At 51.6% G+C, this 16,853-nt stretch overlaps 1 protein-coding gene across 1 annotated transcript; it reads left to right on the top strand.

Annotated features, from left to right (window-relative positions):
• Positions 1-1,924: 1,924 nt before the first annotated feature.
• On the top strand, positions 1,925-14,976 carry LOC116520560 (zinc finger protein 777-like). Its single transcript, XM_032234810.1, is given in 9 exon segments — positions 1,925-2,102; positions 6,412-6,807; positions 10,822-10,948; positions 11,793-11,891; positions 12,363-12,620; positions 13,482-13,540; positions 13,574-13,810; positions 13,812-13,916; positions 13,918-14,976. Coding segments are annotated over 9 exon segments (2,049 nt in total). The 5' UTR covers positions 1,925-2,078; the 3' UTR covers positions 14,662-14,976.
• The last annotated feature ends 1,877 nt before the right edge of the window (positions 14,977-16,853 follow it).

Genomic DNA, 16,853 nt, shown 5'->3' with positions numbered 1-16,853 from the left:
TCTGTGCAGATATAGAGATTGCCTGGTTTGCCGACTTTAGAACACACAACATATAATTGTCTATGTGAGAAACAATTTTAAATTGCTGGAAAGACGTTGGACCGGGCACATTTACCAACAGCATGCGAAGAAAGAAACATTCCCAGGGTGGTTCCCTCCGGGCAGGGTCATGCTGTTGCCAGCAGTGGCAAGGTTCATGAGGGTCTTGCCCACCTGACGGGCCCTGCCACTTGCTGCACCGGCCATGGCTCCCCCGGAAGAGGCGACCCCCGCATGGAAGTGAGCCATGGTGGCCCCTGCAAGAGCCGCCACAGAGGCTGTTCCCGCAGGCTCTGGCCTGCCACCCGCCAAGCTCCCCACAACAGGCAGCTTCCGGAACGACGGGCTGGATGGGGCCTCTCCGGACATGGGCGGGGGGACCCCAGCATGGGAGGGAGGCTGGGTTTGTCGCCCGTGGGCATAGTGGGGCAGCGGGTGGGTGCCTTGGTCAGGCCTCGGGGTTGTTGGACTGGGCGAGATTTTATGTATATACTATATGTATATACATAAAATATGAATATATATATATATGTTTTCTGAGGTTTTCACGGGTGTTAGTATGTAGGTCTCTCCCGTGTAAAATTGGAGATGTCTTGGTGACGTTTTGACGAAGTCTCATTCGTCATCTTCAGGCTTCGTGCTTCCAGGAGCAATGTGAGATCTCAGCTGTTTCTTCCTTTTAACTGTCAGTTGGGGTTTGAGCTGACTGGGTGGGAGCTTGGCTGTGTTCTGATTGGGTGGAGGTGTGTTCTGATTGGTTGGGGGTTTGTGTCTCATGTAAGGATAGGAGGGGTTTAATTGTGTATTTGCAGTCTGGCTTCTGGTCCTTGGCCGTGCCTCCTCATCAGTGTGGGTTTTTGTCTGCTTTCTTTGTGGATGTTTGGTGGTGACATCCTGTGTGGCTCTTGTGAGTGTGGGCCTGGTGTCATTCATCATGTTAGGGGCTCGTTTATCAATAAGGGCAGGCTTCCAAATGGCTGGCAGGTGGGAGGTATCGTCCCGCCTGTTCATGTTATGTGGCCGTTTACCCACTGGCAGTTAAAAGGAAGAAACATCTGAGATCTCACATTGCTCCTGGAAGCACCGAGCCTGAAGATGACGAATGAGACTTGGTCGAAACGTCGCCAAGACATCTCCAATTTTTCACGGGAGAAAACCTGAATAACTATATCTATATCTATATCTATATATATAAAGTCACAACCCCTGGTATGCCCAAATATGGGAGGAAGTTCACTGCTTCCATTCTCTGTCCATCGGCTCGTCACAAGAGATCATCCAGACAGAAATCCAAATACAACACACAGACACACACACACACATACATATAGATACATACATATATAAACTATTTTAGTATTAAAATTAATGTTTTTTTAATATTTTTGAATGGTTAGTAAATCTGGATAGTGTTTGCAATGGTTTTATTTTTATCTTGATTTCATTTTATTTTTATTTCCTCATCCTTGTTATTCATTTATCATTAAATGACTTAGTCATACATAGTTACTTAGCAAACTATAAATATATACTATGATTTATAGTTCTTTTGAGAGACCAACTCATCTCTTCCGTTGAAATAAAGTATTGATCCCCTTTCAATCTCCATCTCTCCCTCCATCCCTTCCTTACAGGGATTGATTCCGTTTCTCGGACCGCCCGACTCCAATCGGGCCGGCTTCCCTGGAGAGGAACACAAGATCAATATTGAGGGGGGGGGGAAAAACAAAAGGGGACTGTGTTAAAAAAATAAGTTGAACCTCGCAAGGGCGGGGGTGTTTATGCGTGTGACGTCTGAGCGCGCGAGGGAACCGCACGTACGGCGGACCGTAGACCAGGCTGAACTCTATAGAGCGCCGGCGGTTTTTGACGCAGCGGCGGAGCCCGTTCTGCGCAGGCGCCGCCGGGCAGGGAAAGCTATCCGGCGGTCGCAAGGACCCCGCGGCGCTTTCTCCTCCCCCTCCCGCCTCCTCGCCCGGCTGAGCCTCGTTGTGCGGCGCTGCGCCCCGTCACGGGCGGGGGGGGGGCAACAAAGGATCATGGAGGGGGGGGCGCCTGCCCAGGTGAGGGGGGGTGGTGGACCGCCGGGGTTGGTGGTGGGGAGGAGGGATAAACCTGACGGCGCCCCCTCCTTTCGCCCTCCACCCCCCCCCCCGAAGGCCCGTCTGACAACGGAGCGGGGGGGGGGGTAGCGGGAAGAGCCGCTGGAGGCGCGTATAGAGCGTGCGCAGGGGGGGGGCGGGGGTGACCGGGAAGAGCGGCGCTAAGAGCGCGCGCGGGGGGGGGGGCGGAGGGGGTGTACCGGGAAGAGCAGTTGCGGGCGGGGGTGAAAGGGAAGGAGCGGCTGTTCCCACCCTTGGGGATGCCACCCCCTCCGCTGGGGCAGTGGCCCGAGTTGGGCTGCTGCTTTTTCCCTGCCCGTTTGGGGGGGCCAGGCAGGGAGGCTGTGGGGAGGGGGCGTCCACCCCCAGAGGGTGGCTTAGGCTTAAGGGTCCCCCCTCTAAATATAGGGGGGGGGTCCTTGGGTTTGATCCCTCCCTTGGGACCCCCAGGCTGGACTGCTACCTGCCCCCCCCCTCCTTCTTGAGTCCTGGCTGGATGGTCAGCCCCGAGAGGCCGGCTTTGGCTAAAGACCCCACCCCCCTTAAAAAAGACCCCACCCTCCCCCTTAGAAATGGCCCTATACCAGCCTCTGGGTTTGACAGCCCCTTTCAGCCCCACCCCCAGGTTGGACCTTCTTGGGGCCTGGCTTGGAGACTGGATGGTCCTTTCCAACTTTGCTATTCTATTCCTCTTCCTTTTTTTTTTTTCTTTCCGTTCTCTCTATTTTATTCTATTCTATTCTCCTCTTTGGCCACGGGGCATCTCCCCACCCCCCCACCCCCACCCCCAAATGGCCTTTTGGGAAGCTGACTGTCCTTGGGCTGAGCCCTAATGGGGAGCCTAAAGGGGAACTCCAGAGACCATCTAGTCCAAGAGGAGGAGGAAAAGGGGAGAAGGAGAAAGGGAAGAGCAGGAAGGGGAGGGGAGGGAAAAAGCAGGAGGAGGAGGAGAATCGGAAGAGGAGAAAAGCAGCAGGAGGAGGAAGGGACGTTTCATGACCCAACTAGGGAACATCACCCGACCAAAAGGCATTTCTGCCAAGGTGGCGCAGTGGTTAAATGCAGCACTGCAGGCTACTGCTAGATCAGCAGGTCAGCGGTTCAAATCTCACCGGCTCAGGGTTGACTCAGCCTTCCATCCTTCCGAGGTGGGTAAAATGAGGACCCAGATTGTTGGGGGCAATATGCTGACTCTCTGTAAACCGCTTAGAGAGGCCTGAAAGCCCTATGAAGCGGTATATAAGTCTACTGCTATTGCTATTGCTATTGCTATTTCTCCCTTTCTCACAACATCGATGACATTCCCTAGTCGGGTGGCGAAACGTCTGCCAGTAACTTCCCTTCCCACGTCATCTCCCTAAGCTCAGGAGGGAGATCGGAGGGTCCCCGGGATTCCTGATCTCCGGGGCGAGCAGGGGGAGCTCTTGAGCCAACCCGCGAATCTCCCCCTGCCTCTATTCTCTATTCTGTTCTGTATTGTTTTCTGTCCTTGAGTTTACCAGCCCCAAAATTTATGTTGCGCAGTGAGACGTTTGTTAAAAGGGGCTTCTCCCGGTTTATGACTTTCCTTGCCTGGGTGGCTAATCGAACCGTTAGGCAGGCGGTTGTTAAGGGAATGAGAAGGTTCGGGAGAGGGAATCACGTCGTGAAACCGTGACTGTGTCATAAATTTGAATCTGGGCGTCTGGATTTTGAGCCCGTGACCCTAGGGGACATTGCCACGGTGGCAAGCATCAAAGAACAGCTTTTCCAGGCTGTTGCGACTCCAAACAGTCACTAAAAGAAATGGTTGTAATTTGAGGACTACCTGTAGTATTTTGGTGACAAATGCCCTACACAGGTGTTAGAGGATGCTAATGAACGTAGGATGGGAGGGAGGGAGGGAGGAGCAAAAGAAAGGAGGAAGGGAAGTGAGGTAAGAAGGAAGTAATGGATCTAGGGAAGGAGGATGGAAGGAAAAGGAAGGAATGAAAACAAGGAGGAAGGGAGAGGAAGGGATGGGAGAGAAGGAGGAAGTAATGAATGTATGAAGGGGGTGAGGAAGGAAAGGAAAGAAGGAGGAAAGGAAAAGGGAAAGGAACCGAGGGTAGAATGAAGTAAATGAAAAGGAAGGAAGGAAAACAGGAAAAGAAAGAAGGGGAAGAAAAGAGAAGGGGAAAGGGAGGGGAGAAGGAAGTATTAAATTAATTAATGACAGAAGGAAGGTGGGAAGGGAAAGGAGGGAAGGTGGAAGGAAAAAGGGAAGGGAGGGTAGAAGGAAAGGAAGGAAGGAAGTAGAAAGGGAGGGAAGGAAGGAATAAGGAAAGAAGGGGAGAAAGGAAAAAGAAGAGAAGGGAGGGTAGAAGAAAGCAAATGGAAAGCAAAAAGGAAGGGAGAATGGTAGGAAAGAAACGAAGGAAGGGAAAACAGAGGGAAGGAAGGAAAAAGGAATGAAAAGCAAGGGAGAAAGGAAAAGGAAGGGAGAGTAGAAGGTAGGAAATGAAGGAAGGAAGGAAAAAAAGGGAAGGGAGGAAAGAAGGGAGGAGGGAAGGAAGGAAAAGAGTAGGAAGAGGAAGGGAGGGCAGAAGGAAGTAATGACAGAAGGAAGGGAGGAGGAATGGAAAGGAAAAAAGGAAGCTAAATTTCAGCTCAACCAGGGAAAAATATGTTTCCTCCCCTTGTTACGTTGCATGCATTTATATTTATTTATCCAATTTATTCAGCCACCTGTCTTGCAGATGGATGACATGCTGCCAAAAAGCTATAAAAGTTTGATTTATAATATAATATATTTCTTTGGGGCCTGTGTTGGTTCATTCAGGGACCCTTCCCGGGTACAACATCCTTGGGGGGAAAAAAGGGACACCTGAGGACCGCTTGTGTCATGTTTAACAACCATCGGGGGGGGGGGGGCCCTCAAAAGTCCTATGCTTGGAAACTGACTCGTATTTACAACGGTCGCGGTGATCCCCTTTCCGGGTCGTCGGGGGGGGGAGGGGAACCTGATTCGCTTAACATCCCGGGGGCTCACGTGATCAGCTCTTGCGACCCAAAATCTGATTCACTTAACGACGCTATTACTCACGTAAACGACTGGAGGGATTCACTTATCCACTGTGGCCAGAAGCGTCATAGAACGGGGCGAGAGGAAGTCGGAAGAAGGAAGTAAATGAAGGAAGGAAGCAAGAAAGGGAAGGGAAAGGAAGTAATGAATTAATGATGGAAGGAAGGAAAAAAGGAAGGAAAGAAAAAGGAAAGAAAAGGAATGCAGGTTTTAAATTTATTTCCTTTGCCTATTAAGCTGCGATCCGATTCCTCAACACAATTAAAAATTATTTAGTCTTCCTTCTTCCAAGGACAGAAACTTTCAACTAAAGAGGATTCCGTATAAAACCATATGTCCTAGACTTACAACCACAGCTGGTCGTTATGTGAAGCAGATCTTAAGCAAGTCCCACTTGTTTAAATGACTCCCCCCCCCCCCTACACACCTTAAGAGCTGCCACAGTTGTTAAGTGAATCGTGTGACCATTAAGTGAATCCTTGACTTGGCTGGCCCGAAGCCAGCTGGGAAGGTCGCAAAAGGAGACCCCCCCCCCCCCCCGCAGGACCCTCCAACTGTCATAAATATGAGTCAGTTGACTAGAGCCTGCATGTTGGATCCCATGACTGTGGGGGATGCAGGGACAGTCGTTTTTCAATACCGCTGCAACTTCAAACGGTCGCTAAGTGTGAATGGTTGAGAGTCTAGGACTACCTATACTTATAATCTTCTGGGAAATTGGGGAACCGGCCAGAAGTGAAACAAACAGCAAATAAATTTAGAAATAAAGTTAAAATGGTGAAAGTGCCTATTTCCATGTAACGCTAGTCCTCGACTTACAACCACAATGGAACCCCAAAAATTTCTGCAGTCAAAAAATGCGAGATATTTGTTAAGGGCATTTTGCCCCCTTTTGCGACATTTCCTGTCATGGTCATTAAGTAAATCATTGTGGTTTTAACTGGGAGTCACATGGCTGTTAAGTGAATCCGGCTTCCTGTTTATCGGAAGGTTGAAAAAGGGGACGCTACGACCGTCGTAAATATGAGCCAGTTGCCCACTGTCATAATTTTGACAGGTTGTAAGTGAAAAAAGGGTCCCTTTTGGGGGGTCCGTTGTAACTTTGAGTGGTCACTAAATGAGCCATCGTGAGTTGAGGACTAAGTACCAGGCAGCATCGGGAGACATGGCATCATAAGCAGGGGTGCACCGGAGGTACCCTAAATTTGTCCCCTCCATCCTCCCCAGCAGGCATCTCAACGGGATGCAGCGCCTGCCCGTCGTCGTCTCCCTCCGATGCCCATCGAAGCCGACCCAATGTTTGACCGGGAGGACCAAGCGGCCGAGATCGCCCTGACCTTGGTGGCCTCCTTCCAAGCCATGGAGAAGAAGGTGGATTTGCACACCACCCGCCTGCTGGACCTGGAAGGCAGAACCGGGACGGTGGAGAAGAAGGTTCTAGATTGCGAGAAGACGACGGGGGAGATCGGCGGGCAGCTGGAGAGCAAGTGGGCCGCGTTGGGGACCCTCATTCAGGAATACGGCCTACTGCAACGCCGCCTGGAAAACATGGAGAACCTGTTGAAGAACCGCAACTTCTGGATCCTGCGCTTCCCGCCGGGCTCCAAGGGAGAGTCCCCGAAAGTAGGTTTGGCTGGCGATGTTCGTCCCGGGAGTTCTGTGGGATGAGATGTTGACTTAGATTGGGAGTTTCCAACTCCTGCTCTGTGCACTACATAGGTCCGCAGCTCCCCACCGGTCCTCATATCCCCGTCCTGGTCCTCACCCCCTGCCCCGATCTGTAACCCTGTGCTGGTCATCGTCCCTGCACTAGTCTGCAACCTGGCGCCACTCCTGATCCCGAAGCCGATCTGCCGCTTGCCAGGAATCAAGTTGCACAAACGAGCGAAGCCATCAGAAAATGTTTAGGAACCAGGCGCTCTGCAAAACTACGATTCCCTTGGCCTGGTCTGGGTACAGAATAAGGCAGGGGTCCCCAACCTGTGATCTGTGGCCCACTTCAGGGCCGCCGGCTGATCGCCATTGGGCTGTGTGAGGAGGCAGGCGGTGCACCATCTTCTGCACCCGCAGGTGGCCTCTCTTGCATTAGTTTTGTTGGCGGGTATTCATGGATCTACTCACATGAGTGTCTCTGCAAACATCAGGGCGCCTCTGGGTGTGGGCGCAGATGCAAATGCACTGGACCATCCCCCCTCCCCCAAAATAATCCACCCTCCCCCCCCCTTCATGTCACCAACCTGGAAAGATTGGGGGAATTCTGGATGAGTCTGTTGTGTGGTTTTCTTGCACATCGTATCACAACCCCAGATGGACGCAGGGTGTCCATTCCTAGAAGCCAGCCAGTTAGAACACAGGTGTCAAACTTGCCGTGTCCCATTGCCGTCACGGGACATGTCACAGCGTGTTTCCCCCCCCTTTACGGAGCAGGGGTGGGTGTGGCCTCCACGTGAGGCATCAGGTCCATGGGGCGCCAGTTTGACACCCCATCCTGCCTTTGATTGGTCCAAGTGTGATAAGACATTCCGGGAGTCACCCGCAGAGAAGCACTCAGTGTGTCTTCAAGGCAGCGGAGAAAATAATAACACGGGTGGTCCTCAACCTATCACCGTAATTGGGCTCAGAATTTCCATCGCTAAGTGAGGCAGTGGTTAAATGAGAAACCGTGGTTAAGCAAAACTAGCTTGCCCGTCGAGTTTGCTCGTCGGAAGGTTGCAAAAGGGGATGGTATGACCCCTGGGGAATACCGATCATCATAAATACAAGTTGGTCGCTAAGTGTCCAAATTTTGACCACGTGACCCCTGGGATACCACAGATGTCATAAATACGAGTCGGTCACCAAGCAGCCAAATTTTGACCACACGACTGTGGGGATCCTTGCAAGGGTCGTCAGCAGGAAAAATGGTCATGGGTCACTTTGTTTCGACGCTGTTGTAACTTCGAACAGTCACAAAGCACGTTGTTGTAAGTCGAGGACGTCCTGTAGACCAGTGGTCTCCAACCTTGGCAACTTTAAGACCTGTGGACTTCAACTCCCAGAGTTCCTCAGCCAGCAAAGCAAAGCTGGCTGAGGAACTCTGGGAGTTGAAGTCCACAGGTCTTAAAGTTGCCAAGGTTGCAGATCACTGCTGTAGACGGTTGATGATTGCAAAGCTGCCGGATCGTGTTTGTTGAATTTTTGTCTACATTTTTGCCCCCCTTGTCAGCCCATTAACCCCCTGATTGTCAACCTTTGAAACGAGAAGTTACCGTGTAAGAGTTGATAGGCCTGAGTCAGAAGCTGGGGGGCAGAAGGCAGGTGATCCGGTCGTCCCGCAGGGGAGCCCCGAAAAGCACAAAGACGAGGTTCTCGTGGCCACCCACCGCTCCGGCCTACCGACACTCGGTTTTCCTGTGGCCCGTGTGGTCCAGATCATGTGCCTTCCCCCCACCGTGCCTCTCCCTCCACTCGCTGCATGGGCAGATGATGAGCTCACTCGCGTTGCGCGGGCTGCGGCTGCTGCCAAACGCTATTGGTCCGCACATGCTCACCGCCTCCTGTGCTGGCTGTGCCCACCTCCCTTCTCCAGGGCTTATTTTTGGGAAAACGTGGTCGGAAGGTCAGAATGACAACACTGTTGGCATTTCGCAACAAGGGACACAGTGTTGTTTGCGGGAAAGCCTTGACACAACGGCGGGCTGTGTGGCTGGTTGGGTCTGGTGGTCTTCTTAAAATCCAGGTGGCCCCTGGTGAAAGGCTGTCCCCATGACAGGGGCGGCTGGGCTCGGTGAGCTTCGTTCGGAAACGGCACTCGGGCTTGAAATGTGATCAGATAGGATGACCTCACCGGATCCCTTGCCAGCCAGCAAGGAAGAAAGAGGGAGGGATCCAATTTCGACACGGAGCACGAAGCCCACGTGTTTCCGGCATCAAGCATTTATGTATGAACGGGAAACGTTAGCTGTCCCGTTGCTCGTACGGTTGTCCAATATGTTGAAATGTCTGTATTTCTTAGCGGTGTTCCTCAACCCCGGTGTGATGTGAGGACTTCGACTCCCAGGATTCCTCAGCCAGGGGAGCTGCCTCTTCACCTTGCTTCTCCAGGCTAAACAGGCACCAATAGCATAGAGTCTTTAGGGTTGAACTGGTGGGGTGGGGATGGTCTCTTTGGTGCACTGCGAGCTGGGTGGTTTTCTTGAAGGCATTTCATGCGTGGCACGACATAACCGCGAACGTCAAAAGCATGCCGACAACACCGCGGCGCTAAAACCGCGATGTCAAAAGCGCGCCGACAACAGCGCGCCAACAACAGCGCGCCGACAGAAGCACGATTTAACTTAAGGTAAGGTTTAGCGTTAGGTTTAGGGTTAGGCTTAGAGTTATTTTTAGGGTTATGTTACAGCGCGCTTCTGTCGGCGCGCTGTTGTCGGCGCGCTGTTGTCGCGCGGTTTTGACGTGCGGTTTTGTCACCGCGCTTTAGTCACACGCGCTTTAGTCTACCCTGGTTTTGTGGTGGAACCATTTCATGACCCAACTAGGTAACTTCATCAGGGCTAGAAAGGAATGGAGGAGGAGGAAGAAAAAGGATGGGTGGGTGGATGGGAGGGAGGGAGGGAGAAGAGGACTGTGGGATCCTCGGTGCTCTCAGAGCTGGGTTGTTTTCTTGCAGACGTTCCATGACCCAATTGGGTAACGTCATCAGGGCTAGAAGGGAGGAGGAGGAGGCGATGGAGGGAGGGAGGAGGAGGACTGTGGGATCCTTGGTGCTCTCTGTGCTCGGCAGTTTTCTGGCAGACGTTTCATTATGTAACTCCGCCTCCTCCCATCTAGCACTGATGATGTTACCTAGTTGGGTCAAGAGATGTCTGCAAGGAAACCATCCAGCTCAGCACGAAGGACCTTCCAGTCCCTCCTCCTCTTCTCCATTTTCCTCCTACAAACCCCATGCCCTTCTAGCACTGATGATGTTCCCTAGTTGAGTCATGAAATGTCTGCAAGAAAACCTCTGGAGCGATCTCCCCGTGGAGATTCGGACCCTCACCACCCTTCAGGCTTTCTGCAAAGCCCTTAAAACCTGGTTGTTCCGACAGGCCTGGTGCTGAACGAGTTCCCCTCCCCCGCTCGAATTGTGTGGTTGTGGAGTGTTTTTAAATTGTTGCAGTTGTTTGTCCGTTGTTTTTTCCCCTCCTGTTTGTATTCCCCACCCCCGCCTTACTTGGTTTGCAAGCCTCCCTGAGTCCCTCTGGGAATAGGGCGGAATAGAAATGCAATAAATCAAATCAAATCAAAACCACAGCCGGTCATCTCAACCCTGAGTTCCTGAGCTGACTGTTATCTGCAGCGGTTCTAATCTCACCAGCTCAAGGTTGTCTCAGCCTTCCAGTCTTCAGAGGTGGATAAAATGAGGTCCCAGATTGTTGCGGTCAATGTGCTGACTCTGTAAATTGCTTAGAGAGGGCTGAAAGCCCTATGAAGGCTAACTGCTAACTGCTAACTATTCTCTTTTATTGAGAATGAGCCATATTTGCTCGGTTGGCCTTGGATCTGAGAGGAAGGGAGGAAGGGAGGAAGGGAGGAAGGAAGGAAGGAAGGAAGGAAGGGAGGGGAGAGGTTTCAGTTTTCTCTGACAGGTGTTAATGCTGAGTGTTGTGGTTCCAGGTGCCAGTGACCTTTGACGACATGTCGGTCTACTTCAACGAGAAGGAATGGGAGAAACTGGAAGAATGGCAGAAGGAACTCTACAAGAATTTGATGAAGGGCAACCACCAGTCCTTGGTCTCTTTGGGTAAGGGGCCACAGCTCTGCTCCATTTGGGTGGGTTGGTGGGTGGGCTGCAATTAACCTGGAATTAAGGAGAAATGCCCTAAGAGTGAGGACAATTAACCAGTGGAACTGCTTGCCACCAGAGGCTGTGGGTTCTTTATCACTGGAGGTTTTCAAGAAGTGACTGGACAGCCACCCGTCTCAAATGGTCTAGGGTTTCCTGGTTGAGCAGGGGGCTGCACTAGATGACCTCTAATGTCCCATAACTCTGTCATACCATAATTCTGTAACAGTCTCCTGCTTGAGGAGGGGGCTCCCTCCCCCTCCCTCCCTCTTCGTTTCTTCCTTCTTTTCTCCTTTTTCTTCTTTCTTCTTTCTCCCTTCCTTCTTTCCTTCCTTCCTTCTTTCTTTTCTTCCTTCCATCATTAATTCATTACTTCCATCTTCCCTCCCTTCTTTTCTTCCCTCCCTTTTTTTCTTTTTCTTTCTTTCTTCTTTCTTTCTTTCTTTCTTTCTTTCTTTCTTTCTTTCTTTCTTTCTTTCTTTCTTTCTTTCTTTCTTTCTTTCTTTCTTCTTTCTTCTTCCTTCTTTCTTTCTTTCCTTCTTTCTTTCTTCTTTCTTTCTCTTTCTCTCTCTCTTTCTTCCTCCCTCCCTCCCTCCCTCCCTCCCTCCCTCTCCTTCCCTCTCCATCTCTTTCATCTGCTTTAAGTGCCAGAGGCACACATGTTGTTTCTCAAGCATGCCTTATGCTTCCCTGCTTCTGAACCTCCCCATATCTGACCGCCCCCCCCCCCAGTGCATTTTGAACCCGAGTCTGGTCACATGGCCCTAAATCTAAGGGCTGACCCCCTCTGTCCCCACCGCAGATTATGCCATTTCCAAGCCAGGCGTTTTGTCGCAGACCGAGCGTGCGACCGACGAACAGGACTCAGAAGAACAGGGAAGGCTTCCCGACCCCACAGCAGGTGAGTCCCCGCCTCTGTTGGGAAGAGATTTGCAAGGAGATTAAATGAAATTATCTTTAGATCAGGCAGGGGTTAGCCTAGAATGAGATTAATCTCATTTCACTTGAAGACTCCAACCCAGAATCCCCCAGCCAGCTAGGCTTTAAGACGGGAGGACTCCCAGGATTGTTAAGGGAATCACTGGAGTAGTTAAGGAAATCCGGCTTCCCCGTTGATCTTCCTTGTCAGACGGTCGGAAAAGTCGATCACACGACCCCGCGACAGTGCCACCATCGTAAAGATGAGTCAGTTCGCACAGCGTCTGAATTGTGACCACGTCCACACAACGGTCGTAAGTGTGAAAATGGCCCCAAGTTGCTTTTTTTCAGGGCCGTTGTAATTTTGAATGGTTGCTAAGCCAACTGTCGTTAAGCCGCGAGGACCACCAGTACCGGACCAATCAAAGCTTTTGTGACACTTTCCTCCCCGCAGCTGGCATCAGGGTGGTGATCAAAACGGAAGAGCCTCATTCCGACGAATGTCCTGGAGATCTGGAGCAACATCAGATGTCCGGGAGTTCGGAGGGAGATTTCCAAGGCTTGGACCCTGAAGCCCCCTGCGGCAGCCCCTACAGCGCAGCCACTCCGTTGGGGAACTTTGCCAGGAACAACAACCTGGAGGAAGGAAGCGAGTACGACGTGAACTTTGGCGAGATCAAGAGGGTCACTGTGCAGCACAGCAACTGCACGGGTGAGTAGAGGATTCCTCAGCTGGCATGCTTTAAGGGTTCCACCACAAAACCGCGTTCGACTAAACCGCGCTCGACGAAACCGCGCAGCTGACGTCATCAACAGGGCGACAACAGCACGGAGACAGAAGCACGCTGTAAACACTAAACCTAAAATTAACCCCTAAACCTAAACCTAACCCCCCTAAACCTAATCCTAAACCTAACCCTAAACCTAACACTTAACCTAACCCTAACCCTAACCCTAAACCTAACCCTTAGCCTAACCCTAAACCTAATCCTAACCCTTAACTTAACCCTAACCCTAACCCTTAACCTAACCCTAACCCTAACCCTAACCCTTAACCTAACCCTAAACCTAACCCTTACCTTAAGTTGAATCGGCTTGCTTTCAAAGCGCTATTTAAAGCGCCCTTCTTTCTCTGCGCTGGCTGTTGTCGCCCTGTTGATGACGTCAGCGGCGCGGTTTAATCGGGCGCGGCTTAGTCGAGCGCGGTTTTGACGGGTCACGGCTTTAAGTGGGGTGGACTTCAATTCGCAGAATTCCACAGCCAGTGTCTTTTAAGAGAGGCGGACTTCAATTCCCAGAATTATCCAGTGTGCTTTAAAAGGGGTGGACTTCAGTTCCAAGAATCACCCAGCCAGCATGCTTTGGTTGTAAGTGGAGGACAACCTGTACTTAAATATCCTGAATGAGTCTGAAATGTTTTACAGAGTTTCTGTGTTTTGAGGATGGTAACTGCCGTGATTCTTCCTCCTGCCCGTCGCAGGAGGTTTTGAGCCTTAAATGGTTTTTCTTGTTGCCGCACGATGCTGTGTGCGAACCCACTGATTTTCTTTTGCTTTTCTGTCTTTTTTGCAAGATGACGGGATCGTAATCAAAATGGAGGAGGAAGAGGAGGAGGAGGAAGAAGAAGAGGAAAAAGGGAGGAGGAGGAAGAGGAGGACAAGGAGGAGAAGAGGAGGAGGAGGAGGAGATCCCGTCAGTTTGGAGACCCGGGGGTTGTTTTCGTCCAGGGCCGAGCCGCCCTGCTCGCTGACCTGCAATGTGGGGTTCCTGCGGGAGGAGCAGAGGGTGACCAAGCCACCCCGACCCACCGTTGGATCTGCGCCCCGCTCTGCGAGAGAGACAATAGCGTTGAAACGCGTCCGGTCACCCTGCAGCAGCGAAACCGGACGCTGCGAGCGGCCATTACATCTGTCCAGACTGCGGCAAGAGCTTCATGCTGCGGATCAACTACATAATCCATCAGCGTAACCACCTCAAGGAGGGGCCCTACGAGTGCCACGCCTGCGAACCTCAGCTTCCGCATCAAGCAGCAGTACCTCCTGCATCAGCGGCTGCACACGGCACGGCGCGGGGTGGCTCCTCCGCCCCGCCGCGGACAGAACTACGCTAACAAACGTAGCTTCAAGCAACAGCCTCAGCCTCGCCCGCCGCCCGGCAAGCCCTACAAGTGTAGCGAGTGTGACAGCAGCTTCAGCCACAAGTCGAGCTTGAGCAAGCACCAGATCACGCACGTTGGTGAGCGCCCGTACTCGTGCGGCGAGTGCCAGAAGAGCTTCCGGCTGCAGATCTCGCTGGCCATGCACCAGCGGGTGCATGCTGGCAAAACCGAGCTGTCCTTCATCTGCCCGCAGTGTGGGAAGGCCTTCAGTCGGCCGTCCCACCTTCTGCGACATCAGCGGACTCATACGGGTGAGCGTCCGTACAAGTGCAGCCAGTGCGACAAGACATTCAGCGAGAAGTCGAAGCTGACCAACCACTACCGGGTGCACACCCGCGAGCGGCCCCACGCCTGCAGCGAGTGCGGCAAGGGTTTCATTCGCAAGCACCATCTGCTCGAGCACCAGCGTATCCACACGGGCGAGCGGCCGTACCACTGTGCCGAGTGCGGGAAGAATTTCACCCAGAAGCATCATCTACTTGAGCACCAGCGGGCACACACCGGTGAGCGGCCATACCCATGTACGGAGTGCGCCAAGTGCTTCCGCTATAAGCAGTCGCTCAAGTATCACTTGCGGACACACATGGGGGAGTGAGGGGCTGTCTCTGTTTCCTGCACCCCCCTCCCCCAAAAAACTAGCCCTGGTATTTCGGGACAGAGAACTTAATCTGGGAGAGGGGGAAGGACGTCCTGCAGAGATACCTTCCTCTCTGCCCACTGGAGCACTGATCGGGGTCCCTCCCTCCAAGCCAGTAATGGGGTTCTGGCTCAACTAACCTTCATCTCTTCCGGCACCGTAATCTTGATGGACACAAACTATATTCTCCAAGCTTCTGGCTTCCTTGACCCCTCCCCTTCCCCCTTCTCTTCTTTTTGATAATAAAAGTGGAGCCTGATTTATTGGTAAGCATCTGCTTAAACCTTCGGCTTTCTTTCGTTGATAATTGAGGGGAGGGGCTTCCTGAAAATACCGGTGGGAAGTGCAGAGCTGTGGTAGCAGGGATGATGGGCTGTGGGGAAAGCCTTGGAGCAATTTGTCCCTAGGATCCCAGAATCTTCAGCGATGCCCAGCCTTTCTTACTTTAATTGTATAGTTGGCCCACAACTGAGCCCATATTTAGCAATAGCAATAGCAGTTAGACTTATATTCCGCTTCATAGGGCTTTCAGCCATCTCTAAGCGGTTTATAGAGTCAGCATATCGCCCCCAACAACAATCCGGGTCCTCATTTTACCCACCTCGGAAGGATGGAAGGCTGAGTCAACCCTGAGCCGGTGAGATTTGAACCACCGAACTACAGTCAGCTGAAGTAGCCTGCAGTGCTGCATTTAACCACTGCGCCAGAGAGACAGGGATATAAGCTTTGACCCATTGTACGACCCCTTTTACCACAGTTGTTAAGTGAATCCCTGCAGTTGTTCAGATAGTAAATGTTCAGTTATTATCTGAACAACTGCAGTTGTTACTACTAGTTGTTACTACTAGTTCAAGAGTAACAACTCTTCAGATAGAATTGTTCGGTGAATCCGGCTTCCCCACTGACTTTACTAATCGTACAAGGACAGAGTCGGAAGGGACCTCGGGGGTCTTCCAGTCCCTTCCCTCTGCTCAAGCAGGAGACTCTTAAAAGAATCATAGAATGACAGAGATGGAAGTGACCTTGGAGCTCATCTAGCCCAACCCCCCTGCTCAAGATGGACATCCTGAAACATTTCAGAGAAATGGCTGCCCAATATCTTCTGGTAAACCTCCACTCTGGGAGCCCCCAGAACTTCTGGAGTTGCTTGTCACAAGGTCGCCTTAGGGGATCGCTTGACACTGCATAAAGATGAGCTGGTTCGAATTTTGATCACATGACCATGGCGCTGCAACATTCGTAAGTGTGAGAAATAGTAATAAGTCACTTTTTTCAGCACCATTGTAACTTCAGTCACTGAACAAACATTTGCAAGTTGAGGACTACATGTTTATTTTGCAGGTGGGGGAGGATTGCCAATGGAAGGCTTGCTTATATTTTGTTTTTTTTTCTCGTTTTTTGGTACACCTGAGAGAGATTATCATTTTTCAAAATCCTTTCTGTGGAGGGAGGAGAGGATTTTGTAGCTAAAGGGAAACACATGAAACGTTCCCTTTAAATCGGTGTTTTCCAAATATGGCCACCTTAAAATGCGTGGACTTCAACTCCCAGAGTTCCCCAGCCAGCCGTTTCTTTGTTCCAGAGAGATGGTGGAATCGCCAAGTGCTTTTCTCCCATCCTGCCCATCTTCTAACTCTGAAGGACGTTCAACAGGGATTAAGAAAGTGACGCTTTCATTGAACGTTATGTCCGTTGTTGGCTGCCATAGTACATTGGATCCCAACTCTTGAGCTGCTCAGTTCCTAGTGGCTCCCACAAAACCACCATTCCTGCATGTCAATCAATCAGGACAGAGCTAGAAGGGACCTTGGAGGTCTTCTAGTCCAACCCCTTTGCTCAAGCGGGAGATCCTGAATCATTTCAGACAACTGTCTGTCCAGTCTCTTCTTAAAAGCCTCCACTGTTGCAGCACCCACAATTTCTGGTGGCAAGCTGTTCCACCAGGAGTCAAGGGGAGGGGGCTTCTGAGAGACCTTTAGGCGAGGGGAAGGGGCTTCTGGGGGGGGGGGCTGAAAGAGGGGTGTCCTTGGAGCCTTAGGGGAGGGAGGGTCTTCTAGGGTGACAAAAACCAGGCACGAAATGCCAGGCGAAGCACCCGGAAATGGCTTCCCGTTGTTTCTTTTATTTCCGGAACTCCGTTCTTATTTCCG

The sequence above is a fragment of the Thamnophis elegans genome, chromosome Z (assembly GCF_009769535.1).
Source record: "Thamnophis elegans isolate rThaEle1 chromosome Z, rThaEle1.pri, whole genome shotgun sequence".
NCBI lineage: Eukaryota > Metazoa > Chordata > Lepidosauria > Squamata > Colubridae > Thamnophis > Thamnophis elegans.
The sequence above is the reverse complement of the archived record's forward strand: the minus strand, read 5'-3'. Positions and strand labels throughout refer to the sequence as shown.